This window comes from Meles meles, chromosome X (genome assembly GCF_922984935.1).
Source record: "Meles meles chromosome X, mMelMel3.1 paternal haplotype, whole genome shotgun sequence".
NCBI lineage: Eukaryota > Metazoa > Chordata > Mammalia > Carnivora > Mustelidae > Meles > Meles meles.
The window spans coordinates 96,232,634-96,259,303 of record NC_060087.1 but is presented as its reverse complement, the minus strand read 5'-3'; the positions used below and the strand labels follow the sequence as shown (position 1 = coordinate 96,259,303).

The 26,670-nt window shown below is 43.8% G+C and overlaps 1 protein-coding gene and 1 pseudogene across 5 annotated transcripts in view; one reads left to right on the top strand and one right to left on the bottom strand.

Moving 5' to 3' along the window:
• LOC123934720 overlaps positions 1-6,627 on the bottom strand; it is a 127,805-nt pseudogene extending 121,178 nt beyond the window's left edge.
• A 2,124-nt stretch (positions 6,628-8,751) lies between these two features.
• AMOT (angiomotin) overlaps positions 8,752-26,670 on the top strand; it is a 60,014-nt gene continuing 42,095 nt past the window's right edge. The window contains exons 1-4 of one of the 5 annotated variants that reach the window (XM_045996001.1): positions 8,752-9,154; positions 17,053-17,130; positions 23,554-23,702; positions 25,719-26,608. In XM_045996001.1, coding sequence (XP_045851957.1) covers positions 25,737-26,608 — 872 coding nt within the window. In that variant the 5' untranslated portion in view covers positions 8,752-9,154; positions 17,053-17,130; positions 23,554-23,702; positions 25,719-25,736. Of the gene's footprint in view, positions 9,155-17,052; positions 17,131-23,553; positions 23,703-25,674; positions 26,609-26,670 lie in introns of all 5 variants that reach the window. The other 4 variants (XM_045995999.1, XM_045996002.1, XM_045996000.1 and 1 more) reach the window with 4 other exon arrangements.

Genomic DNA, 26,670 nt, shown 5'->3' with positions numbered 1-26,670 from the left:
ACTGTGAAACGTTAAGTCGCGGTTCTCTTGTTCTATAACAAGGTAAAAACTGCATTTTTTTTCTTTATCAAGCTAGGAACTATGAACCGTGAAAACCTATGAGTAGTATTCCCTTCTTTTCCCCCTTCTGACATTATGCTTCTAGAAAGGAGACTATGGGACTAGTACACCAAGGCTGGAACACCAAACTTTTTTGTTTGGTTAATGTCACCTGGGTAGGAGTATGACTGGAGAGCTCGTAGGATAATGTTATGATCCCAGATTTATGCTCTTTGATTGCCTGGAGGTAACAGAGGAAAGTTTATCCAAATGGAGGATCAACCTACCGCTTAGGTCCACCCTGGGCTAAATTTTGCCACAAATGGAACTGCTGCTGAGGAAACCATAGTAGAAGAACATTACCACTTAGGACAGAAAAACTCACACAAGCCTCCTGCTATTACCATATTGCAAGAACCTCAAGTACTTTGTTCAAGCCATCTACTGTCTCTTAGAAATTACTTGGCTTCACCTGAGTTTTTTTCTTTGTTTCTTTTTGACAATCCTTTGTATAGCAATTTAAGCTTGTTTAGAAATTACCTGGTTTCACAGATGGTGATTGCTTTATTTAATAATAATAATAATAATAGCTACTATTTATTGAGTACTCACCATATTCCAGAACTGTGTAGACAACATTCTGAATCTTCACAGATTTAAAGGTCTACCCACCATTCCCACGTCCCTGAAAAATGTAATCTTCATAAGGATAGGCATTTGCCTGTTTTGTTTTGCAATGCATCCCAAGTGCTTAGAACAGTGTTGAAGACATAGTGGATCCTAATACACAGCCAACAGATTATAAAATTGAGACTTCAGAGGTTAAGTCATTTATCTAAGGTCACATAAGCAACTGAATGTGGGGATCTTAACCCAGTTCTATCCGAATGAAAATCTCTTTGTTTCTTCCACTGTACTAGGCTGCCTTTTGGTAAAATCTATTCCTGGTTTATGGTTGTGATGGGCATAGGAAGTCACCCCATCCATAAAGTCATCTGGAACCATCTTCTTGCCATCAAAGGCACTGATGCCTTTCTAATTCAGCTACTCTCCAGCACTCACGTCATGCCTTTCTTCTGATCCTGAAGCATTCACTTGCTAGACACCAAATAAACATACCATCTTCTGCTGAAACTGTTCATACCCACATGTCCACAGCGCTCTTCAAACTCTCCATTATACACCTAGATCAAGGCACTGGGAGGAAGGAAGATGTGGATGGCACTTCTGATAAAGCTTCTCACTCCAGCCTTCAGAAAACTTGTCAGCACTCTGACAACTGTCAGCAGTGGAGACTTGCAAGGAACCCCAAGCATCATCTACTTCAATGTCCCCACCTAGAGTAGGAATAATTCTAAAAAACAACTAACTCGGGCCGGGCCATGACCATGACTAAAGGGATAGGCAAGAGAGGACCAGGGGGCACACAAAACTACAGAATAAGCCTGAAGCTTCTTCCTGGACCAGTAATTTTCTAAATTGGGAGACAAAGTTAAAGAATTCACCTACTGAATAATTTAAATATCTTTTTTTTATGTTTAAACCACTTCTGGTATAGTTTATCACAGGGAATACCTAATTCACACTAATGTTTAAAGATAAACAGGAGGGGTGCTTGGGTGGCTCAGTGGTTAACCGTCTCTCCCTTCAGCTCAGGTCATGATTCCAGGGTTCTGGGCTAGAGCCCCATGTAGGGCTCCCGGCTCAGGGGAAACCTGCTTTTCCCTTTCCCCCTCCCCCTGCTTGTGTTCCCTCTCTCACTGTGTCTCTCTCTGTCAAAGAAATTTAAAAAAATCTAAAGATAAATAGGAGACAGGGATAGAGGTGACTGCTCAGGGAATATTTCCCTAAAGAAGTGATATTTGAGTTGAGGCCTGATGAATACGATTCAGTGAGCAAGGGGAAGGATGGGAGGAGAGTAGAGTGGAGGGAGGTGTGTATAGTGTCCTTGGCAGGAGGGATAACATGTACAAGAAGAGTTCTAGCACAGGGCAAAAATGCAGGATCTAAAGAGCTGGAGGCCTGAGGGTCCCAGACCCACACTCCACAGGGAGAATGTTCAATTATCCCTGGATCTCTCGCAGGCCCTCCCAGGAGTTCCTTTTTGCTCACATCCTGCCCAAATGCTGAAAATCTTGGGGGAGGAGGTCCCACAGCCTGGAACTGAGATGTCCATAGCTGCTCCAGCATCACCCCCAAGTTCCTTAGCTGAGACCAGGAAGCCAGGAACACATAGCTGTTGCTGTTTAAGGATTTTTAACATGCTTGCTAAAACCATCCACTGGTTTAGATTAGAAACTACTTGGGGTAAAAAGTAAACTAGTCAGCGCATTGTATAAACCATTGTAATTAACAATATCTACTAATATTTATATATTTGATCTTCACCTCCACCTTTTGAAATAGGTGCTATTATTACTCTTACTTTACAAATGAGGAAACAGGCTCCAAATGTACCCAAAGTCACACGGCTAGTGAGCAACAAAACAAAGACTATATCACTAGGTCCCTTTGGTGTTCAGACCATATACTTAGTACCACACTGCACTTCTGAGCAGGGTTCCTAGGGAAGAGCAATTATGAGGGCCTTAAATCCTGCAGGCCACTACACAAACCTGTTGTCCTACCCCCTGGGATTCCCTAAAATTGAATGGAGGGGCATGAGGAAATAAACTGTGTTAACTAGCTACTAAATGCCAGGCATCATGATAGATAACCTTAAATGTGTTATTTCATTTAATTCTCACAGCAACTCCTTGTGGGGGAAGAAGTATTATCCCCTATTTACACATGAGGGAACCATGGCCCAGAGTGGTTAAGCTATTTACCTCATTGGTAAGCTGTGACCGGAATCCAGGCTCTAGTGACTCCAAAAAGTCTATACCCTTTCCATCAGAACACACCAAAGACGGCTTAATATTTAACCCTTCCCTGGTTACATATTTGCACTTTAACAAGGGTCTTTCCTGTGTGAATCTCACAGGACCATGGCAGACTGGGAAGGAAGGCCGATTGGGGAGGGCACGGTGGGCCTGCCTTAAATCACACCGGAATGGAGTTGACCTACCTTCTTCCGGTAGTTCCTGAAGTGGGGCAGTGTGCCAGGGAAGATAAATCTCCACTCCTGTTCCAGGCTTCTTCTCCTCCAACTGGGGTAACAGCTTTCAGACACTCTGGCAACTACAGAAACAGAGAGAGAGCCGAATTAATCAAGAGTTTATTTGCAAAGGGTAAATGTCAGAGGACGGACATCCTTTAAATCCTGCAAACTCTATACAGTTAAAGAGCTTACTGGCTCAGGAATTTGATTTGTCTCTGACTTGCTCTCACTGATTTGTTTTTTATCATTGAATAATCATATTTTTTTCTCTCATCCCACCACCTACCTTTTGGAGTGCAGACTTGGATATGTGTTCCTAGGTCTTCCCACCTCCCTCTTGCTCCAGCTAACTTAGGGCTTTGCAAACAAACCCTACTGAGAAGTATGGACAGCCAGGGCCTTTCCAGAAACTCAAGCTGCTGAAGGAGATATGGTATTTAGTTAAGTTGAAGTGAAGCCCTGCATAAATCATAAAGAGGCGAACCCGGGTTACTCAAACAGGACCCTAGGAAGTGCTTGGGGAATAGTCTTGCAGGCAACTTTATTTTTCTACAGCCGATTTACTTCCAGAATGCTGGGGCCCACAAGTATCCCAGGAGCAACTTGGCTCCCAGATGCTGGAGCAGGTCTTGGCCTTGGAGCGCAGTGGTGGTGGTTGTTTCCTGAATTCCCACATTGCTGTTTTCCACACATGGATCAGGCTTCAAACTTCCTGTGTCTGGACCTTTTGTGTGCATGTGCACGTGTGCGCACGTGTGCGTGTGTGTTTGTATGCTTGCAAAGGGTGGAGAAGGGGGAGGCGGGATCCAAAACGAAGAGTTTGTATTGCATATGTGTCCCTTTGTTCCTCTCACATTCGGATAAAGCTGCTATATTCTGATCAGCTGGCTTCTGCATGTGCATAAATAGAAGTGAGTTTAGAAGATGCCTTCAAGAAGGCTACTTTTCATTGTTTGGCTTATGTATTTTGTAGGGTGCTTTTTTGGAGGGGGAGGGGAGAATTATGCGGAGCCATAAATCCTTAGGATTTATTTTCCCTGGTGTACGTGTTTCCTTCTGCTTTTGTTTCTTGACGCATTTAAATGATTTAGTTGTTCACCAGGCAATTAGAGGAAGATGTGCTCCTTTCACACTCCCAGTTGACTTGGTGGGTGGAGGAGAATGCCACTCAATACAAAGCACTCTGGTTTTGTGGTCTTTTCCTCTAGAAGAACCTAGCCAGGGGTTGAGAAATAGATTACGAGCCACATTCTCCTTCCTACTTTTCTGATATGCTGGGCAAAATATTGCATGCAAAGGGCAGATTTTTAAGAATTAGAACATTTCTTAATTGCCAAAATTAAAAAACTAGGAAATTTTACATTAAAACATTTCACTTCTGGTTTCTCTTTCAGAAGTTCTGGACACACTGGGCCTGCATTTCCCATGGTGTTAACCAAGCTGCCCCCTCTACATGGCCCCTTTGCTGCCAAGAAGGTAGCTTCCATCATCAGTCTTGTCTCCTGACACCTAGCCTGAGGGTTGTTACCTTTAAAAATTTTTTTTATTGCAGCAAAATGCATGTAAAGTAAAATTTACAATTTTAGCCATTTTTAAGCATACAATTCAAGGGCATTAAATACATTCCAAATGTTGTTCAACCATCACCACAGTCTATTTCCAGAACTTTTTCATCATCCCAAACAGAAACTATGGTCATTAAACAGTAATTCTCCATTCCACTCTCCCCTCGGGCCCGATCACCACTATGCTACTTTGTGTCTCCATGAGTTTGCATATTCTAGGCACTTCATATAAGTGGAATCACACATCTGTCCCTTTGTGTCTGGCTTCTTTCACTTAGCATAATGTTTTTCTAAGGGAGAAACTGATTTTTTAAGTTGCCTTTAAAAAAAAAAGCATAGACACTGATTTTTATTGCATGTTAAAGGAGGAGTTGCATTTTATTAGAGAAAAAAAGGCCAAACAGGACAGGTGGTTTGGTGTAGAGGCTCTTTACTTATAAGCTTAAAATGATCATTATATCCATCTTTAATATACAGAGGGTCTTAATGTACTTAGGCAACCCAGTGTCTTTACACAGGTGTTTTACAGTTAGTGGTTAATTCTCCTGGTATCCCCCAGAGGCCTCTCCATATTTTATAGTCAGGCTATGAAGACACAGGGATGCTCTGGGGATTAGTTAAATGTGTGTGGCATACTTTGCTGTATAAACTCACTCTCTGGAACTAGTTTTCGCTCCCTGCTCTCAACTTCCACAGCTTTTACTGTCAATCCCATTCATTTAGCACTTAGCTTACGCTTGTTAGTTGTCTTTTTCTGTATATACCCTTGAAGGCAGGAGCCAAGTCTCATCCCTCTTTGTTTTTTCAGTCCTGTCCATAATAGCAGCTTGATCAATGTTTGTTGATGTTGGCCTCCCCCTCCCCCTTCCTTTTAAGTAGAGCTGGCAAAGCATAACTTTAAATTCAAGCCCAGTTTAAACAAACTCAAGGGTTTTCAGGGTAAAAACAAAAGGAAGTCTTGCGTGGCGGGAGAAAAGGAACACCTAAGACGCTTGAAGACCTGGGCCAAGCCTAGGTACCAAAAAACCTGTTGTTTGTTTGCCACAGGCCTAAGAAGTGACTCACGCACAGCCTGAATCGACCGTTAAACTCAGAGCTCTTGCTCACTCTACTCCATCGAAATTCACATTTAGAGAAGAACAGCAATGCCCCAGGCAGGATCTGAGGAGGGGGTATTAAAGGATTTAAGTGTTTTAGGGGTTTCCATTGCATGAAGGGCCCCATAGCTGTAGGGAAGACAGGCTGGCAAAGTCTTTTGAGGGCAACTTCAAAGCTGGGGACAGACAGCCGACAAAGAGCCACCATGCCTTTGCTACTAGGATTTGCTTCCCAGCGTTTTCTGTAATGGCAAAAGATGGAAACTAGCCTCCGTGGCCTCTCAATAGGGGAATGCATAAAGGAATTTTGGCACATTTGTGCAATGGAACACTGAGCTATCACGGAAAAGAATGAAGTAAAGGAAGTTATCCTGAGATGGAAGAGTAGTAAGAGACCTTGCTGAGGAAAGAAATGCAAGGTGTGCTGTGATTGATGATCCCACTTAGAAGGGGCAAAAACGGAACATCTCTATGTAAATAGTATGTTTTGAAGATTGTACACAGGCAGAGAGAAACGGGGAGAAAGGGACTGTGAGAACAGTGGCAGAGAGGAACTTTTTACTCCTTTCAGTACAGTTTTGATTTTACCATGTGCATGTTACTTTTTCCATTTGACCAGCATTGTTCATTTTAACAAATATCCTGTTGCCATTGTGATCAGTAGTAGTCCGCAGCATATACCTATCCAGTCTAGCTCCGCAGTCCACCCCTCCAAATAAGGGTGGAATAATCTTCCCTTGCCTCACAAGCCAGGTGCCCGTGTTTTGAACACTCAAAATCTTACTTTCCCCATGAAAAATCACCCAAATACCTTCACCTCACCCATAACCTCAATCACACCAAGAATCTACTTTGCTCGTGTTCCTGCTTCTGAATCTTTGAGCAGCCCTAGCAGAGCACCCTGCATACCCAGGCTACCGCACAGCATGCCACCAGCTTATTACTCTTCCTGGACCCCGTTATATTCGGAGACCCCATTCACAGTGAGATAGTGTTTCCTTTGAGCCCATTTCCTCTTGCATGCCTTGACCCATGGCTCTCAGAAGGCTTCCTTTGGGAGGCTTGAAATGGATGTCACTTTTTTATTGGCATGAGTTCATTATAATAGCTTTGCATTGCCAAGACCTTTACAATTAAGCTCATTTCCACCTTGCAACATTTTCTAGGAAATATGGATCTGTGGAGAATGGTGATTTCCACGGTAAGTGTTCCCTCATGTTTGTTTTCTCAAGTTCACTTTGGAGATACACAGCATGATTTCCTCTTTCAGTACCAACACCACAATAGATGTAGGTTGTGGCGCCACTTCAGAACTGTTTAAAAGAGAAATCTCACCCACCCTGGTTAGAAAGGGGGCAATTTATTATTCTAACTGCAGGGATCTGACTTCATATCCAACCTCAAAACTGCAGAAAAAGAGTTGACTTTTAAAAATAAAGCCACAAAACCTACACACCTTAGATGTAGATGCTTCAAACAGAGGAGCAATATGTTTGGTCCCTGGACATGGGACATATGCAGGGAGAAAGACATACATGTGTGAAGTGCTCTGTGGTTTACAGAGTTTTCACACACGATTCATTTTATTTTCATATATCAGTGTCGTTAATAGGGAATGTCTTACAGCCTTTACTTAAAGATAGATCAAGGCTCAGAGAAGTTAAGTGACTCAACAAATGTCGCACAACTAGGTGGTAAGTGCTACGGTGCAAAATGAGTTCTTCCTTTAGTTCCAAACTTCATGTTATTCTGCTAACCTTACACGGTTGCTTTGTGCTTTTGTTTCCCAGATGTAAAATGGTAGATTTTCAGTGTCCCAGGATGCTGTTCTCAACCCTGTGTTCTCAGGCAGTATCTTTTTTTGGGGGGGGGGGCAGCGGGGAAACGTGAACACCACATTGGCACTTCGCGTACTTTTTACCCCTCCTAGCCTAAAGAATTAAGGGGGAAGAAAAGTTACCTATTGCCAGAGGGCCGGACAGTGCCACAAAGGTGTACGGGAGCCAGCCGACACACTTGTCGCCCTCTCTCAGATTGAGAAGCCAACCGTCTCTTCTTTCTCTTAGCAATAGCTGGGGGAGAACGGAGAACTAGACAATAGTCTCTTGTTCAGTTTTATTAATTTTGAGGGCGGGTGGGACAAAAAGATCGGATCGACGATGCAAGTGACCAATCGGGAGCGAATCCTGAGCTGGGATTCGCCAATCGGTAGCAGCAAAAGACTGGTGGGTGGGATTACTCTTCGAGACCTGCTCCGTCCAGGCCTGCCCTCCCAAGAGGCGGAGACTCCGCGGAGCTCCGCCCAGGCCCCCGGTACCCCGCGCGGCCCGCCAAAGGGAAGCGGGGCGGGGACGCGGGGGTGGGGTGGGAAGGGGGAGCCTAGGGGGAGCGGAGGAAGAAAGAAGGGTGTCGCGCAGAACTGAGACCTGGGTGGGGGCCTGCTGGTAATAGGAAGCAAGAGGGGAAGGAAGACGAAGGAGCGCTGCTCCTTCCTGCATTATTTTGAGCAGGCTCTGCGAGTAGCTGCTTTTCAGCATTTCTATTATTTGTGTTTCTTCCTCCCGCTGTGGGGCGGGGAGCTGCACGGGCTCTCCCACGCGCCTCCGCTCCGCTGGTGTCGTAGATTATTATTGTAGTCTTTGCAGAACCCTTTCCTTCCTCCCAGCCAGTGCTTGCGTAGCCTCTCAGGACTGCAGCGAGCGCGTTAAGCCACGTTACTGGAAGGACAAGAGTTAGGAACCCCCCACTTTCGCCAGAGTGGCTGGGCCCCGCCGTTCAATTGTTTGAAACTTCCCCGCCCTCTGGCCCCGCCTCTCTTCCGCCCCCCCCCGCCCCCCCAGTCCCTGGTTCCAGGCCGGCTCCCTCCCTCCATTCCCCGCCCTCTACTCCGCCCCACTCTCTAGTCCACCCTCCCGCTCCGGGGCGGTCCTAGCCGCTCACCGCAAGAAGAAAAGCCACCCATTCGTCCCCCTCCCCTACCTCCCATCCTTTGCCCAGGAGCTGCCTTCATCGCAGTCACGCCCCTTCCTTCCGAGGAGCTTTCTGGCTGCCCAAGCTAGTAGACCCCCTGATTAATTCCTCCATCTCCGCTCTCTTTCGCCTCATCTTCTCTTAGTTCTTACCGCCCCCTCCACCCCCACCTCCAGCCGGTCTTGCCTCCGACCATCCGCTGCTCCACCCTCCGGCCCGGTGTCCTGCCTGTCCACTGCCACCAAGGAGAGCCCGGACGGAGCAGCGAAGAGCGGAGCAGCGGGGAGTTGGGGCTTCCCCCTGCCCATCCCTGGCCTCCGGCCCGGGACTGAAGCCACTTGAGCGAGCAGAAAGTCGTCACCTGGTCTTCGGTGCCTTCAGGGGTAGGAGACGCATGGTTACTTTTCGCGGGGAACTGGGGCAGGAATCCATGGTGGCATGAACTTGATCGTGCCCTCGGCGTGAGTGAGTCGATCTAGATGCGTGTGGGGATGCCCGTGTGTTCTACTTTCTTTGCAGCTGGCCGTGAGTTTTCCGGGATGAGCAGCAACTTAAATCGGTTAAAGAGTGTGCGCTCCTTTCTCGTCCTACAGAGATGCTAGTGGGTACCACTACTTCATGGTACTTTTACTTCCTTGCCTCCTGGGGTCCTTGTGGGTCTCTAGGTAATTAAGCACAAAAGGAATGAGGGAACTTCAGGTCTTCATTTACCTCAGAAGGAATGTCTGCGCTTATCTCAGATTGCTAGATGCGTTCCTCCAGAATGCTTAGAGCTGGGGTGGGGGCTCACATTGCCCTCCCCCGGGAGCTGTGAATTCTTGAAGTCTAAAAGTCTGGGAGTAATCTACAATTTTACACTCCTTTCGGTGTGTGTGTGTGTGTGTGTGTGTGTGTGTGTGTGTGGTGAGGACAGAATTACCCAGTATCTAGTTTATAGATGCTAGTGACCAGTTTCAAAGGATCATGCAGGTGTCTTGAGGGTCCCAAGTCTGGGTCCCTGTACACTGGTGCTTCAACAGCAAGATGGATTTATCGATACATAGAAACAAAAGGAAAAGTGAGACGGGAGAGTGACAGCCTTTGTAGCCTGATAAATTGCCAATAATAGTAGTATAATAATAGTTTGCAGCAAGGGACTAGATACAATTAAATGAGAGAGGAAAGCGGACGTTTGTGAGAAACAGCATTTTCAGTCTCTAGCATGTGTTTTTGAAAGAATTCTGGAGTTGTGTTGGATGTAGTTCTCCTATCTCCTTCTGTTCCCCACCCCCACGTTAAGACTAGAAGTTGGGAGGCATTTAAAACTTTTTAAAATATGACTCTCTTTTATTCAGAGAGGAAGATAATTAGTCACCATAATCTTCAATAATGGAGGGCTAAGGTAATTTAAGTCTCCTTGAACTAGGTTTTATGAAAAGCCCTATCTCCAGCCAGCCTTTGTGAAGCCTTCTCAGTTAGACCTTTCAGCACCCTTGTTTAGTAGCTAAGAATACTTTGCAATACCATTTTGGATGCAGGATAAATTTTCTCCCATTTCCCACCTATCTCCAATTGGGCGAACATGGCCAAATGAGAAGGGTGGTGGTATTCAAAGACCTGTAACCAAATTGTCAGCAACCCATCGTTTATTTGGGAACAAATTATTTACTTATTTTTTAAAATAGTTGTGTTGGTTGCTTTTAACAGGAAAGGAAAGCACGAACGGAGAGAAGGAACGGCACAGGGCGACAATTTTAAAGGCTATCGTCTTTCAGATCAGCTGGGAGGGAATAGTTGGCCTGACCAAACTACATTTTATAACTGGCCTGGGACATTTTAATAGCCAGGTGGTTGTAGAGTAGTTGCATCTATTTACAGATGATAACTCAGGTTCCAGTTATTCTGTATGGGTTTATCCGGTGTCATTTACAGACACTTTCTGGCACTACATCATACTTCATTTTAAGATACTTCTTTCTTTGGAAAACTCTGTAGCTCTGTAAAATTGAAAGTGCTTTTTCTAACTTCATAGTCTAGATATGCAGTAAACCTCTGACCATGCTTGTTTGCAGAGTAACTTTTATGTGAAAGTTGTGGATCTGCTTACCTATTTAAAATATTTTAGAAGGAAATTTTAAATTCCATACTATTTTGGATTTGGGTATTGAAAGCTCATTTCTGGTTTGTGAAGTAGGAATTATTAGACAGATGCATACCCAAAGCATTTTGTGGAGTTGCTTTTTTTTAAGTTTTGTAAAGAGCGAATGAGATTCTTTCTAGAATGCCTAAGAACAGTCTATTCAGAACACAGAGGGATGGATGCTATGACCTTGAGGTCCCATTGAGTGCCAGAATTCTAAGTGGGTACATCTGCTTCTGTGCCTCTCCTAAGAGCCCTCTCCCAGGGCCTGTGCCTTCTTTAAAAGGGTGTCTTTGTAATTAAGCAGCCTGTCTCCCCCATCCCCCTTTCTTCCTTTGATCCAGCTTTTTAAGGCCTTTTTTCCATTTGGAGACAAGAGGAGTTTCTCACACTCTCCTACTCCCCTCTTAAGGTTTCTTTTCCTTTCTCCCCAAAAACTCCCCCTAAGTTCTCAGGATGTTTAGAAGTTGTTTTGTTTTGCTGGGGTGAAGAGGATGTTACCAGTGAGGAGAAGTAGGGGATATATTCCCTCTTGGGAAATGCTTGTGACCAGGTAGCTTCCTCCATGGAGACTGAGCATTTGGAATGCATGAGAACAGGCTATTCTTAGGGACTGTCTGGAAGAAACTGTCCCTTGCACCCATTAAGTGTGGCTAAAACCCACTGAAAGGGGTGGAGAGAGGTGTGTGTGGTCAGGCTGAGCCTTTTAGGAGGGTAAATGGGTAAATGTTCCCCAATCTCCTATTACATCACCTCTTTCCCCCGTGGATTCAGTGGGTTTGGAGATCTGCTTGACAAGTTAATTAGCTTGGGACTAAACCAATTTGTTCAGAATTGTGCTCCATTGATTTCCTGTCCCCAGGAATTTTTGTTGGTGGTTTTCTATGATGTGTTGTCTTTAGTCTTGCTTACTTCTTCATTCCTTGCTGCCTTTTGTGGACTTTGGTCCAAAATCTAGGGTCCCACCCCCAAGTCAAAGGTTAGAATTTGGTCCCAGGAACTAAGGGGGCATTAAAACAGGCTGTGCATCCTGTACTGCTCTCCTCCACGGTGGGTTCTGACCCCTTTTAACCCAGAGAAAGGAGGGAAGTTGCCCCTTCCACACGCACACCACAAAATCTGAACTTAAAAGAAAAGGAAAAGGAAGGAAAATAAGAAGTCATTCGCTTTATAAAAGAATCCACTACAGGTTTCTTTGAAAGAACTAGCTTTCCTAGTTTGTGCTTTTGAGGTATGACTTGATATATACAAATTTACTATAACTGGGACTTCTCAAAAACATATTTATTGCATAAAGGAAGACATTAGAATTTTGTTGTAATGACTATAGCTTGAATTAAGTGAGGCGATTGTTTGGCCTTTGAAATCTTTTTGTTACATGGGGTGGAGTTAATTGTCTAAATCATTCTGGCTTGTAATAATGCTGGCCACGTTCAGCTCCAGCCTACAACCACTTGTAGAAGGGAGCTAGTATGACTTTCTGGAAATAAATCAGACTTCGCAGATTTTGATAAGTCTAAGGATGGGACTCTCTACCCCACATAAGTCAAACAGTTTAATTCTAGTTGTTGTATTTGAATAATCCCAAGATCCAGAAGATTGTTTCTGGCAAATAGCAGCAACTAATGCCATTTTTATTAGAAGAATCTGCCATAAACTTTCCTAGTGAGCCTCTTGGTGATTGGGATGTGGGCTCTAGGCCCACCTCTAACTTAGTTTACCACCCTTGGCACGTCCTCCTCTGTAAATTGTGAGAATTTGGACAGGGTGATTTTGAAAACCAGTTCTCAAAAGTTTATGGTTCCCTTCCTACATCTCTACTTGTGATGTGAATGTGAATGATTCCTACTAGAATGAGGCGTAACGATTGTTAGAAAATGCAATCATGTAATCATCTGGATGTTTAAAAAAAAGTCTTAAAGGATATATAATATAAATGCATTGTGCTTTGTATTTTAACAACATATCAAATTAAAAAGCTAGGATCCTGCCCAGAACTTCATCAAGAATCCCATCGCCCTAACAGATCACCCGCTTTCATTTTTCCTAGTTCCTTTCAAGTCTTTGTTTCTGTGCTTAACATGAATTTTATGTAGTTGGGGTGGGGTCACAGAAATTTACAGTTTCTTTTAAATAAGTGCTCACCTAAGACTTAACTTTTTAAACCTGTGGGGGAAAATGAAGGGAGAATCTGACTAAGTACGCATGAAGAATCATGTATGTCTGTTCCTCGAATGCCAAGAGAGAATAGTATTTAATTAGTCTCTAGATTTAGTAAGTGATCCCTCGCCCTTTCTGTGATTTAGGGGTGTTCATGTATCTAGCAAGGCTGTTCAGTCCACTCCCTTGACCTCCTGTTACCCTCCCTCATTCTATTTAAGCAAAAAGAAAACTAGGTTCCACTGTTTACTTTGTCTAAACCATTAGCAATGGATTCTTAAATCACTGTATCATGATATGCCATCAAAAAAGTACAAATTTGGGTGGACTATAAAATTTCCCCAATGAGAAAGGAAAAGCAGGAAGGCACAAATTTTTGTTTCATGGCTTTGAAAGTAATATGTTGAAATTAGACTAAAAAATAGTAGGGGAACTTATGATTTGAGACAAAGAGATGTAGGTGTGGCAGGATAACCCACACATAATGGGTTCTTCATTTGAGGCCTTCCCTGTACGGTGGAAGCTCAGTTACCGGTCCTTTAATTTTCCTTTGATAAAGAGAAGGTATAATGCACATATGATCTCCATTTTGGAGAATTCATTCCTGGAAACCAGTGGCTCATCATAAATTAGATTGTATTTCTTTAACCCGAATAGGAAAGTGAATTATGGGTTTTTAGTCCTTAGAAAGGTCCAAGTTAAGTACATTTTTTAATGATATGCATTCATGGGGAAAATGCAGATGGATATATTTCCTAATACCTCCGAAGATAGCTTTTGAAAATCTACTTTTTTTTTTTTTAACTCTATAGGCTGCCCTTGACGTTTGTAAAGTCACTTTCATTATTGCCCCAACTGCATGAAATACCATTAGACTGTGTGACTTGCAGCCAGGATCTGTGCTTTCTGTGCCCAACCCTCTTTGACTTGCCATGTGACCAAGCGTAAATGAATTAGCTGCTCTGAGCTTCAGTTACCCTTCTGGGAAGCAGGGATATTAATACTTCACAGAGGTGTTTAGGCATGCTTCATATTGGACACATGCTTCGAGGTCATTGGATGAAAGGTGTTTGCATGATGGCAGAGCCCGTTTATTATAAGGTCCTGAGCAGGTGTTTGCTTTTAATGAGCTTTGCTCTCTTATAACCTATCACACCCTTTGGTGCCCCATTGCCTTACTGACTATAACTGATCATCCCAACGTTTGTATTATTGACTCTCTTGGCTCTTAACAATTAAACATTTTCATTCTATGTGGTAAGCTGAAATTCTAGTAAGAGGACTCTGGCCTCTTCCAGGGTGATGAAAAATCGATTCGAAAAGAGACATTAGTTGAAATGTGCCATAGAGATCAGCGAGTTCTTCAGAGTGCTTCCAAAAGATTAAAAAGAGTACAGCAAATTTCTGTGTGTGTCTCTGTGTGAATGTGTGTGTGTTTTAAGGGAGAAAGTTTTGAATAATATTTGCTTGTGACACATACTGATGATAGCCAGTAACTGAAACCCAGCCATTGTAGTGTTTTATACACAGCTGGTTTTTATTAATGATGGAATATTTATGCTTGCTGTACAATTCGTGGCTCATTTCCATGCGTATGTCAGAACTCAGATACCCCCCAAAGCAACATTAAGATAACATTAAATATACATGTGGCCAAGCTAGAAAGGGTGGATTTTGGGGGGGTCTCCCTTATTCTTACTGGTGTTGCTTCAGATGACCATAACTGCCCCCCCAACTTTAGGCATTGGTGCCGATCTTCTTCTTCCTTTATATATGCCATAGCAAACTTCACATTTTGATCCTTTTGATATAGACAAATGATCTCCCCCCTTCAAAATGCAGATGAAACTGATGTATGTGTTTTTTAAGAGCATATTTTCCCTGCACATGCTTCTCATTATCCAAGAGGCCTGGACTCAATCAGTAAAGGAGCAGAGAAACCACATAATTGAAAGGAGAATGACGGTGGTGCATACTTGGAATATTTGTGGGAAGGGGATTGCTGACATCAGAAAATGTAGTGGCCTGAGTGTTAACAGCATTGAAGAGAAATAAGCTTTCTGTGTTTCTGTGCATTGAGAATTATTTTTAAGGGGATAAAAATGTGGGCCAGGTTTGACATCCTTTTATGAAGTTGCCCTGGAAACTTTGATGAAGGTTGTTATAGAAGAGTTCAATTAAAACCTTCCCCATTAGGAAGCTAATTAGTACATCACTTACTCATTTTGGTTGTTTTCAAGGGGCAGGATTTGCATTCAATTAATGGCATTTCTTTCCATGTGACAGCAAACTAAGATAAAAATCACAGATGGGGAAAATTATTTAGATAGCCTATTTCGAAGAAGTTTAATTTCCTCTTTATTACACTTAGGTTTTCAGTTCAGATTTTTGTTTCACTCTGTTTATATACAGTGATAACATTTTAGTTTAGTAGACAGTTTTACTTTTGGGATCACCAGCTGTAAACCAAAGCTTATTAATTTGAGTTTTCCATATGAATTGGAGAAATATGGTGAATGACAATAAGCCATTTTATTAAGGTAACATTTGGGTTTTTTCCCCCCTGCAATTAATTTCTCTTTGCTCTTCTCTCTCTCTCTCTCTCTCTCTCTCTCTCTCTCTGTGTGTGTGTGTGTGTGTGTGTGTGTGTCTTTGGGACGGGCAAATTGTTTCTTTAAGAGCAAACAATTTTTGCAGCTAAGGAAATTTGGATGACCCCGTTTATCCCCAAAGAGCATTCTGTCTGGGGGCGCCTGGGTGGCTCAGTGGTTTAAGCCTCTGCCTTCGGCTCAGGTCATGATCTCAGGGTCCTGGGATCAAGCCCGGCATCGGGCTCTCTGCTCATCTCTCTCTCTGCCTGTCTCTCTGCCTACTTGTGACCTCTCTCTCTGTCAAATAAATAAAATAAAATAAAATAAAATAAAATAAAAAGAGCATTCTGTCTGCCCCAGGCTCTCAGTTGGGCTTCCATGAGGGCAATGTGATGACTTCTTTGACCTGGTACTTTCTGTGACTAGGCTAAGTGGTTGTCTCTTGGCAGCCTGAAGGAGACTGGTCTTGATGGGAACTGGAGTCCAGGATTCTTAGTGTTTTCCTTCTACCGTACTCTGTGTTTTTTAGAGGAATGAATACTTGTGCGTGAGGTTTTAGGGCAGTTTCCAATAGAATTAAGTACTCTGTAGCTAAATACATAACATGGGCCTGCTGTGGTCCTCCTTTTCTCCATAGCTAGCAGGGGAACAGTCGTTCTGCACACATATCCCCTGATGCTATGCCTGCGGCATATGCCTACACTAGCTTCAGTTGGCTGGTTTATAAGATTTGCACTTTTCACTGATTTTACCCTAGGCCTTCCTGGGAAGGCAGAGTCTAGATTTAGTTTTGCAAAAGCAACTTGGTCAAGACAGGTTCCCGGGGCTTGCAAGTCAGTGTGAGGAGGAGGGGCTGCCTTTAGGGAGTGACTCAGGCCCTTTGGTATGAAGATATGAAACTCTGGCTCCCGTCCATGCACCTGCTGGATGCCACACCTGCAGTCAGCACCTGAGCCCCACTCAGACACAAAAACCAGACCGAAGGCAGATGGGGCTCCCTTCGAAAGGGGTGCAGCAGAACAGGGAACTCCTGATTATTTTAGTGCAGCACCACTGCAAATTATAGCTCACCGTTCCAGTGTTGGTACAGGAAAATGTCTTAGATTTTTTCTTATGGGTGCAGTGCCCTGGCTTGCTCAAGATACTGTTAGAGTCCTGAGAGAATTTCGCTTTCCTAACGAGTTTCTCTTGTGAACAGTCCTCCTCAAAAATGGAGAGTCCAGTCCACAGAGATTTGTGTCGAGTAACCCTGCAGAGGGGAGGTCACCAGACCTGGGTTCTGATCCTGACCCCACAAGTATGCCAGGGTGAAACCTTGGTCAAATGAGTTATCATTAGCTATCTGTTCTGGGCTTAAAGCTTCTCCAGTTGTAAAACGGAATCAATCACATCTGCCTCTATTTCTTCACAGAGTGGCTGAGAAGGACAAATAAGATAACGGAAGTGAAAGAGGCTTTATTTCCTTAGAAGAAAAACTGAGAAACTAAAGGTAACAGAATTATTGTTCTTGCTATTCTATGTCTTTCATCCCTTGTCTTCTCTTGCTTCTTGCTTCCCACAAAGTCTTTGGGAAGTTGTGATTTACTCAATAGGCAATATGCGGTTCTTCTGGGTATTTCGCGTACCAGTTAACGTTGTAGCTGTTGGGAAGGATACAGAGGGAAATCACTCACTCACCCAACCCATGATCTCTAAGATCTTCCATTTCTGGCTTAACCTAGCAGAGTGATTTCTGCCTTGGTATTTAGAAGCTTAGAAGACAAAATTAACTTCTCTCTCCTTCTTTTTCTTTCTTTCTCTGTCTCTGCCTCCCTCTCTGCATTGTAACTGCGGACTTCTGTCCTTGGAGCATGTATTCCAACACCTAGATTGAAGGCATGGGGGTGGGGGGTACAAAGCACTGGGGTAAATAAAGAAATTTCCCTCTCACTACCACAATTAAAAAGTATCTGACCCTTGAATGAGGGTTCTTTCGGAGGTCCCTTCTTGGTTTCATCCTTCCTGTTCCGCCTCCTGCCATACCTGTCCTAACCCACTTTGACCTTACCTGTTATCCGAATGCTAATGTCTCCCGAAGATCTATCTCGTCCTATCTTCTGCTCCTCCCTTTCCAACTTCCTCAACATCAAGTTGGTTATCAGAAGTCTCGTATTCAGCAGCTTGGTCTTTTCCTCTGGGAAGCTTTGCTAGGGGTGGGGGGCAGAGTTTTTGGCAGGGTCCTCTGCTTTGCCAGAGCTTCCGGCTGGCTGGATTGTGCCCCCTGTGCTTGACTGGGAGCTTCTTGAGGACTGATCTCTGGTTTCTTTCTTTTTATCCACCCTAGGGCCTAGACAGTGCCTGGCTACAGCAAACACTCAATAAATGTTTGTGGAAACTACATGGTGTGTGTGTGACTGTCCTGCAGTTGAGCTGTGTACAAAGTCCAGTGGCAACATCAAGGAGAGAGAATTAATTTTCCATATTGAGCAGAGTTGGGGGCAGAGGCAAGATGGAGGAGGCTTAGAGAAAAACCTGCAAGGGCAAGGTGGCAAGTGGACCTGGCCTCTTAGAAGAGCTCTGACTAAGCAGCCCAGGAAAGAAATGCCTTGTGGTGTGTGCTCTTGCTAAGCCTGTTGCCTTCTCTGCTCAGCAGTGGATGACTCTTATGGTTGAGTCTGCAAATAAACCTCTGTCTATAACAAGTTGACCATTTCAGACAGGTGCCACTTAACTCATATAATATTAAACAGAGCTGAACTTAAATGTGCCACCTTAACTGTGGCCGGAAAGTAGAGGTACACACACAGGCTCATTGGTCATGTATGCTTAGTTCTATACAGAAAGATACCCTTTAAAATAGAGGGAAGATTGGTATATGAAAACTAATAGATTTAATTCTCAGAATGTAGCAGGCTGGGTCACTAGAACTGAATGTCTTCAAGCTGACTGTCAGATCTTTCCAAGGGCAAAAATGAAACATGATATAAGCCATTACAGGCCATGAACCTGTTCTCACCCACCTGATGCTTTTACTAATTAGCTTCTTGGCCGGGTGGCAATTTGGGGCAAGTGCATGCAAGCTGGATTCACAGGGGAGCCCACATTCCACTCTGCCATTTCGCAAGTCGCTGGGATACTACAGTGCTTCTCTTGGCTTCTTTCCCTCCCAGGAGTCCTGCTCTGCCCTGGTGGAAAAATGGGAGAGGAGCACTCTTCATTAAATGAAGGAGAGATTTCATGGGGCTTTGGTGTTTTGCTTCTTTTATTTTTTTAGTGGACTGTCTAAAAAACATTCATGCACCTTGACCCATTAATTTCACTTGTGGGATTCTGTCATTAGGACACAATCCAAAATATTGAAAAAGGCTAAGTCTTAAAGATGTTTTTGTAACATTATTTAGACTAGCACAAAATTGAAAGCAATTTAAATGTCTTAATAAGTAGAGAATGGGTAAGTGAATCTTGATGCGCTCCTGTTACAGACTATTACACAGTCATTGGGATGTTTTTATGAGGTCTGTACCACAGTCTGTCTATACCATGGAGAAAGTGCTTATGAGAAAGTGAAATGTAGGATCCGACATTATATATATGTCAATATTTCATGACTTTGTAAAAACACAAATACACAGAGAAATAAAAGAAATAATCTGTGCCAGTGACAACATTTAGGTTGAGGTGCTGGGACCTTGGGCATTTTTTTCCCTCTTCATTATAAATATTTGCATGTTATGTTTATATTATAAAAGTAGGAACAAAAATAAAAGTGAGTAGTATAGCATCAAAGATAGGAAAATGGTAAAGCAGGCAGCTTCTAGGTATATTCCTGAACTTTTCTCAGTTTATGCTCTGTCTGATTCATGGACTGCGTCTCGTTTTTCTGAAGTAAGGAGACATGGGATGTCATGATGGGCCTCTTCCCCCCTTGAAATGGGTGTGTGTGGAGGGAGGTGGTGTGGTGGCAACAGGATTCTTCTTGTCACTCAGTTGCTCATGTACACTTCAGGGTTAATCACCTTGGTTGCCTGTTAACATGTTCAAGTTAATTGCTTTAGAGTATAGAAAAGTAAAACTGGGATCCAGTTGGCTGCACCTTTGAGGTAACCATCTCAGAAACAGAAACCTGACGCTGTCAGTATGATTTGGAAATGCCAAGGCCTTGCTGTGGTTCTTAAAATAATTTTCCAACATAATCTAGATAGCGGTAGCGCTCGAAGCAAAGAGGTGGGACCAACTCAAAGCCTTTTCTGAGTGCTGGACTTACGTAAGGGCAAGTTCCAAGTTGGTTTGATGTTGGCAAGACCAAGAACGTAGGCCTGGAGACATTGATGAGTGGAGGTTCATGTTACTCTCTGACTCACCTACAAATCTTGGCCTAAAGAAGGAAGATTTTGCAAGGTCTTTCTGCCATGCTTCTAGCTACACACATCTCTCTCAACTCTGAATTTTTCCTCCTGCTGTTAACATTTGGCTTCTGATGGAATTGGAACATGGTGGTAGCATTGAGCCAGGTTTATAGTCTCTTAAAACCAGAGTCAATTCAATTCAGTAAATGTTTATTAGGCATCTTCTCTGTATACAAACTAATATGCGAGATAATATATTACAGTGGAAGAACTGTTGCCCTGGGAGTCATAAAACCTGCATTCTGGCCCAGGTTCTGACAGTTGTTAAGCTCTGACACCTTCATATACAGAAAGAAGGAGTTGGACCACTAGATGGTCTCCTTAGAGTTCTGACCTTCGCTGATCTGAGAACCCCTGCACAAAGACCGAGTTGCAAATAAAGGTTTTAAAGAAAACTTTAATTCATAAAATTGCTATAGTCTTCTAGAAAAAAAGGCCACTTTGAAATAATAATAGTAATAGATTTTATTGAGCCTTTACTTTGTGCCAGGCTTTGTGCTTAACACTTTACATGAATTACCTCCCTTAATCTTTAAAACAACACTGTGGGGTATGAGCACTGTTATCCCTATCTTGAAGATGATGAAGTGAGATTTAAGGAGGTCAAAAGAAATGTATGAGGCCAGCGAATAAGCCATAGATCCAGGATTTGAACTTAAACAGTGTGAATCTAGGCCCAGGCCCTCAACCATAGACCTTACACTGTTTGCCTGTCATGCATTGAAAGGTTAGAGATAACCTGCAAAGGGATTATTATTTCTTACCTTCCAGAGGAAGTGAATTAGCATCCTGGGTGGCGAGACTGTCAAGCAAGGTGTTCTCTAGGACACTTCAGGCCAAAACCTGGACCAACCTGAGAGGACGTGAGAGAATTCAGAAGGCTGTTTTGCCTCTTTCTGTGGGAGGCTTTGCGTGCTTGCGTGCATGTGTGTTTTCTGCACAAATATATATGCACGTAGATATGTAGACGTAAGGGAAACTTTGAACTGTCTCCTTTCCATTCAGCTCAAAGTAATTGTAGGGAACAAGTTGATGGAGATTTATCAGAGAAACAGGTTTCCTAGACTTAGGTTCTTCATCTTGGTTGGCAGAGTGAGGGTTGAGGGAAGATTAGGAAGAGGAGGCAGAAGGGATAAGAAGAAGATCTTCCAGGCATTTATTCAAAGGGTAGGAATTTGGTCTATCCTGGCCACCTTGTAACACTGATTTTTCTGGGACGTAGCTTGAGAAACATGCGGGCTCTCACTCATGTGATTTGGTTTAACCAGAACTGGGTTTGACTGAGATATACTGGGAGAGGCAGATGACTGCGGGTATAGTAAGGATTTAGATTGGCCTTGCTGCCCTGTTGTTGTTACGGAAGAGATGAATATATAGATTCAAAATGTATTTTTAAAGAGAGAAGCATTGGAAAGCCTTTCTTCCCATATCAAATGTCCTCGGAGACCGTCTGTTTGTCCAGGGGAAACAAGGTTATTGATTGAAGATGACGTCAGAACCCTGGCAGTGGTGGGATTAAAGCTGCGGGCAGACTGAAGGTTGTGGAGTTCATACTATTTTACTTCTTGGCATGAGACAAGGCATCTTTTCCCTTCCTTTCTCTAATAAATAAATGGAGTAGTGTTTTCCTTCTTATGTGACTCTTAACATGTAGACAAACGTAAGTTCTTGAAGAGAAAAAAATCAGTGTACTGGAGAGGAATCAGCAAATCTTTTTTCTTAGGCTGATTTCTTTTCCTCTTTTAGACAGAAACGAAGAAGGCCAGGGCCCTGGGGTGGTGGGGAGGGACAATCTATGTTCAGTTCACATAAAGTGATTTGGGTTTTGAAAAGGATATGGACAAGAGGGGACAAAATTAAGGGAAGAGAGTAAGATTTTGGGTAAGGAAAGGTTTGTGTGTGTGTGTGTGAGAAGCTAGGTATGAGGAGCAAGGCAGTCAAAATCGGCATGAAGAATCGAAATTGTCCTGGAAAATAATTGTATGGTGCTTTCTCACCAGGGGCTCAAGTTTAAAGGCCTCAGGCTGTTTTCTGCGTGTTTTGGTTAGAAAAAAAAAAAAAGACAACCGTTTTGTTCAGAATCACACAATAGAAGCACGGTGGTTATTTACCACACTCTGTTAATAGTCCAGCTTTGATTCTAACTAGAAGTTGTTTCTCTGCTTTGAAATTAGGGAAGACACCCTAAAATAATTACCTTGCAGATTGGAGATGATTTTCCTTTTGATTGAGATTATATGTTGGGCCAAAACAAGATTGAAAGACAAATTTCCGTGTTTGCTCACTCCGTATCTCTTCACTTTATTTTTGGCAACATTGCAAGGAAATAATGTTAAATTAATCACTGTGTGGTTTTGTGGATTTTTTTTTAACTTGGATGTTTTGGACAGGCTCCCAAAATACAGAGACACTGTGGGCTTCCTTTGCATTGCCTTGCTCTTCAAATGGCATCTCTGATGTGGATTAAAGCCTTTCTTTTAAGTGACATGAGTGAGTCATGGTGAGTCTGGGACAGAAAATAGGAGTGTGGATCATGTGCATCTCACCTAAACACAAATTCCTCGGTTTCATAACCATTTTGCTTGGCCCTACTGGGCTTGTCAGAGGACCAGCGCAGTAATTAGAAAGGAAGACTACTGCAGATCCATACCTGGTGGGCGTTTGCATCTAGCTTCTTACCATGTGAGTCTAGGAGTTTACATCTGGGGAGATGCTCTGGGCCAGGCGGTGGAAATGCTGAGAAAGCAAGTGAAGGGAGGCATCTTGTCCTTGGAGAGAAGAGTTGCTGCTGTGTGTTGAGAAGAACAATCACCTTTGCTTCTCCAGTAAGAATAGATGGGCCCTCAATTAGATTGTAAGCTCTGTGAGGGCGGGAACCAGATGTGTGTCTTTTGTATCCTTCCTTGTGCCTAGCACAAGGCTGGCGAACATCTGGAGTAGCCAGCATGCAGTAAATACTTAAATGACTTGGTGGAAAAGAAGTTTTGGTTTCCCTTTGCCCATCTGAGGTGTGGCACTTAAATCGGGAGCTTTAGGGAGTATCTCCCCAACCTTTTTTTTTTTTTTTTTTTTTTTTTTTTAACCAAAATCCTGCCTTCTGATCCTGGCCTTCCCTCCCAGGATGTGGGGAGTGAGCCTGACTCATGTGCCCTGCTGCTGGTGGCAGTTTCAAGGTCGCACCCTACAGGGGACATTGGTTATGTCTTTTGTCATCATCCCCCATTTCAACTCATAGTGGAAGCAGCAGCATTTGGGGGCTGCGAGGCTAGAACAGCGCAATCTTTTCCGGTCCCAGACCTGAACGTTTCCATCCTCTGGAAACTGGGTGACCTCCTGAACACAGCTGCTGGTAGTGAGGTTTCTTTTTGTCCTAATGGAAATGGATTCTGCCACTCACGTAAAAGGCAAACACATGGGAGGAGAAGTCATTCCCTTGGAAAGACTGGTTTGGTGAACTGTTGGCCATTGGTGGCAAAATAGAAACGACATTTTTATTTCTCCCTCCCTCCCCCTCCTGAACATTTCAGAGTGACCAGTGGTTGGACTCTTGGCGGCGCTTACCCTGAACCTGAGTGTTAGGGGAGAGGGAATCTGCCGTTGCGGTTTCTGGAGCTGCTCATAAGCAAGAATTCCCTATCCTGATCAAGGCTTTAAGCCTAAAAGAAAGCAGAAATAGGTATGGATCATTCATGTGTGTGAGTGTGTGTGTGTGAGTGCACACACGTGCCTTCATGTGCTCCTGTGCGTGTGCGTAAGCCTGTGTGTGTGCAGGGTGGGGCGGGTGTGGACTGGGAGGGGGTGGTGTATTTTCATGGTCCTGGGCCGCTCCATGTCAGGGCTTCCCTGCCTTGTAGGATGGGTTTGCGAGTGATTGTGATTCAACCATACAGGCTCCCATTCCCATTTTTTTGAGAGAGGAAGGTTAGCTTGGTAGTCATCTTCCCAGTTTAAAGGCACCAAAAGACATTTACATGTTTTGCTTGTCAGCCTATCAGAAAACCCCAGTCTGACAGTTTAAATACAGGAGTCCCAGATGGTCACTGGGAGGAAGGGAAAGGGCAAGGCTGCTTGGCCCTTTGGTGTACCCTTCTTCAGAGAATATGATGAATGGGATTTAAAAAGGGCCTTTGGAAGGTTAACTGTGGGGTCAACTTGTCCTTAGAACAATTGGAGACCAGGTAGCAGTAATCATGCAAGAAATGCAAAAAAGAAGAGAAGATGACCTTTTGCTATCTTCCATACACATCTTCTGGCCATTCCCTGCACAACTAAAGGAAAGGGGCTATGTTTCCAGAGAGATTGGAGGCTGTTTACTATCATAGAAATCAGAGCCTGGGAGCCAGGATTCCAGAATTCTCATCTAAGAACCCGAGGCTGGCTAGGTTGACCTTTATTGTGACTTTTTCTGTGACATTATGCCCATGCTCCAGCACCACTTAAGATCCTTAGAGTAAAACTTTCATTACTGAACATGAATATTGAATTGCAATACTTCACATGACAGATTCTGTCCAAAGATTTTATGAGCCTCCGATGAATTTCTGTGTCCTATACTATGCAGAGAGAAAGAGAAAGAGAAGGAGAGAGGGGTCATCTACGACTAATTTCTCGGGTGGGAAAATAGAAGACAAGAAAATAGAAATCAGTTGCTTAGGTTACCCTGTAAATCCACTGTCATGATTAGAATTTGAATCTTGAGTTGTCTTACACCGTCACCTGTTTCACTCAACCCATATTTCTTCCTTAAGAAGAATTAGTGGTGGTGGTGGTGGAGAGGGAGGGATACGGTAATCAGACCCTTTCTAGAAGGGTGACCTTTTTATTTTTCCACTTCTAAATGCTGTCAGAGGCACACTTCAAATGAAAGAGAGCTTCCCATTTAAGCTCCTCCTAGCCAACAACAACAGCAAAAAACCTCACAAAAAAAACCCCCAAACTCAATGATTATTCCTGGATGGCTGAAAGAGAAACTTTGTCAATAGCAGTTATCTCAAGCCCTTCTCTTATTAAGCCAAAGAGAATCCAAAATGGACAATACAAAAAGGATTTTTTTTTTAAAAAGGCTATCTTTCAGAGTTTTATGAGATCAGAGAAAATGATTCGCATCAAGTGGGGATCATTTCTACTAAGTGCAAGCCAAGCTCTCTTCACCTCTTATTTATTTTAGTTATTATTTGGCATTTTGTAGCTCCCTTCACATGATGACCTGCTTTACAGATCCTGCCTGTGGGGTGAATTCTCCCTACTGGCCTGTCCCCAGTGTCACGGCCTCAAGAGTTGGATTTTTCATTTAAATAGAATACAGAGAGGTGAACTTTCTGAGTTAGGACCTCGGAAAATTGCCCTCTCTGGTCACCCTACCTGACTGCTCCAGGTCTCCCCAGTTCTCTTAGAAGTTAAGTCAAGATTATATATTTAACCCATGCTAAAAGCAAGAGAGGAAACAGTGAGGTCTTATGCCCCCATGTTCCTCATCATATCAATGCTAGAGCCAGGAGTCACCAAACAATTAAGCTATTAATTCTAAATTCAATTCTCTCCTTTGTCTCTGGAGTGGAATCCTCACCCCCAAATACCATTTTCTTCCCCTTTAGAAGAAATGATTTATCCATCAATTGGGTGTTAAGCTTCCTGTTTCCCCTTCCCAGGTCAAGGGCAGCCCAGGTGCCCAATTTCTCTCTCTCTTCACAAGGCACCACAAGCAATAGAGATGAGAAATTCTGAAGAACAGCCAAGTGGAGGAACCACAGTGTTGCAGCGTCTGCTACAAGAGCAGCTTCGCTATGGCAATCCTAATGAGAATCGCAACCTGCTTGCCATACACCAGCAAGCCACAGGGAATGGCCCTCCTTTCCCCAGTAGCAGTGGGAACCCAGGCCCTCAGAATGATGTGTTGAGTCCCCAAGATCATCACCAACAGCTTGTGGCTCATGCTGCTCGTCAAGAACCCCAGGGGCAGGAAATCCAGACAGAAAACATCATCATGGAGAAGCAGCTTTCCCCTAGAATGCAGAATAATGAAGAACTCCCAACCTATGAAGAAGCCAAGGTCCAGTCCCAGTACTTTCGGGGCCAACAGCATGCCAGTGTTGGGGCTGCCTTCTACGTCACCGGAGTCACCAACCAGAAGATGAGGACCGAGGGACGCCCATCAGTTCAGCGACTCAATCCTGGGAAGATGCACCAGGATGAAGGACTCAGAGACCTTAAGCAAGGACATGTCCGCTCCTTGAGTGAACGACTAATGCAGATGTCATTGGCCACCAGTGGAGTTAAGGCCCATCCACCTGTTACCAGCTCTCCCCTCTCCCCACCACAACCCAGTGACCTCTACAAGACTCCCACAAGTTCCAGTGAATTCTACAAGGCCCAGGGGCCACCTCCCAGCCAGCATAGCCTGAAGGGCATGGAACACCGAGGTCCCCCACCAGAGTATCCCTTCAAGGGCATGCCACCCCAGTCTGTAGTGTGCAAGCCCCAAGAGCCAGGGCACTTCTATAGTGAGCATCGTCTGAACCAGCCAGGGAGAACAGAGGGGCAACTGATGAGGTATCAGCATCCCCCTGAGTATGGAGCAGCCAGGTAAGAGAGTTCCCTTTCTGTCATTTCCTGGCATCCCCAACCAGCTTCTGCTGTGTGTTGGG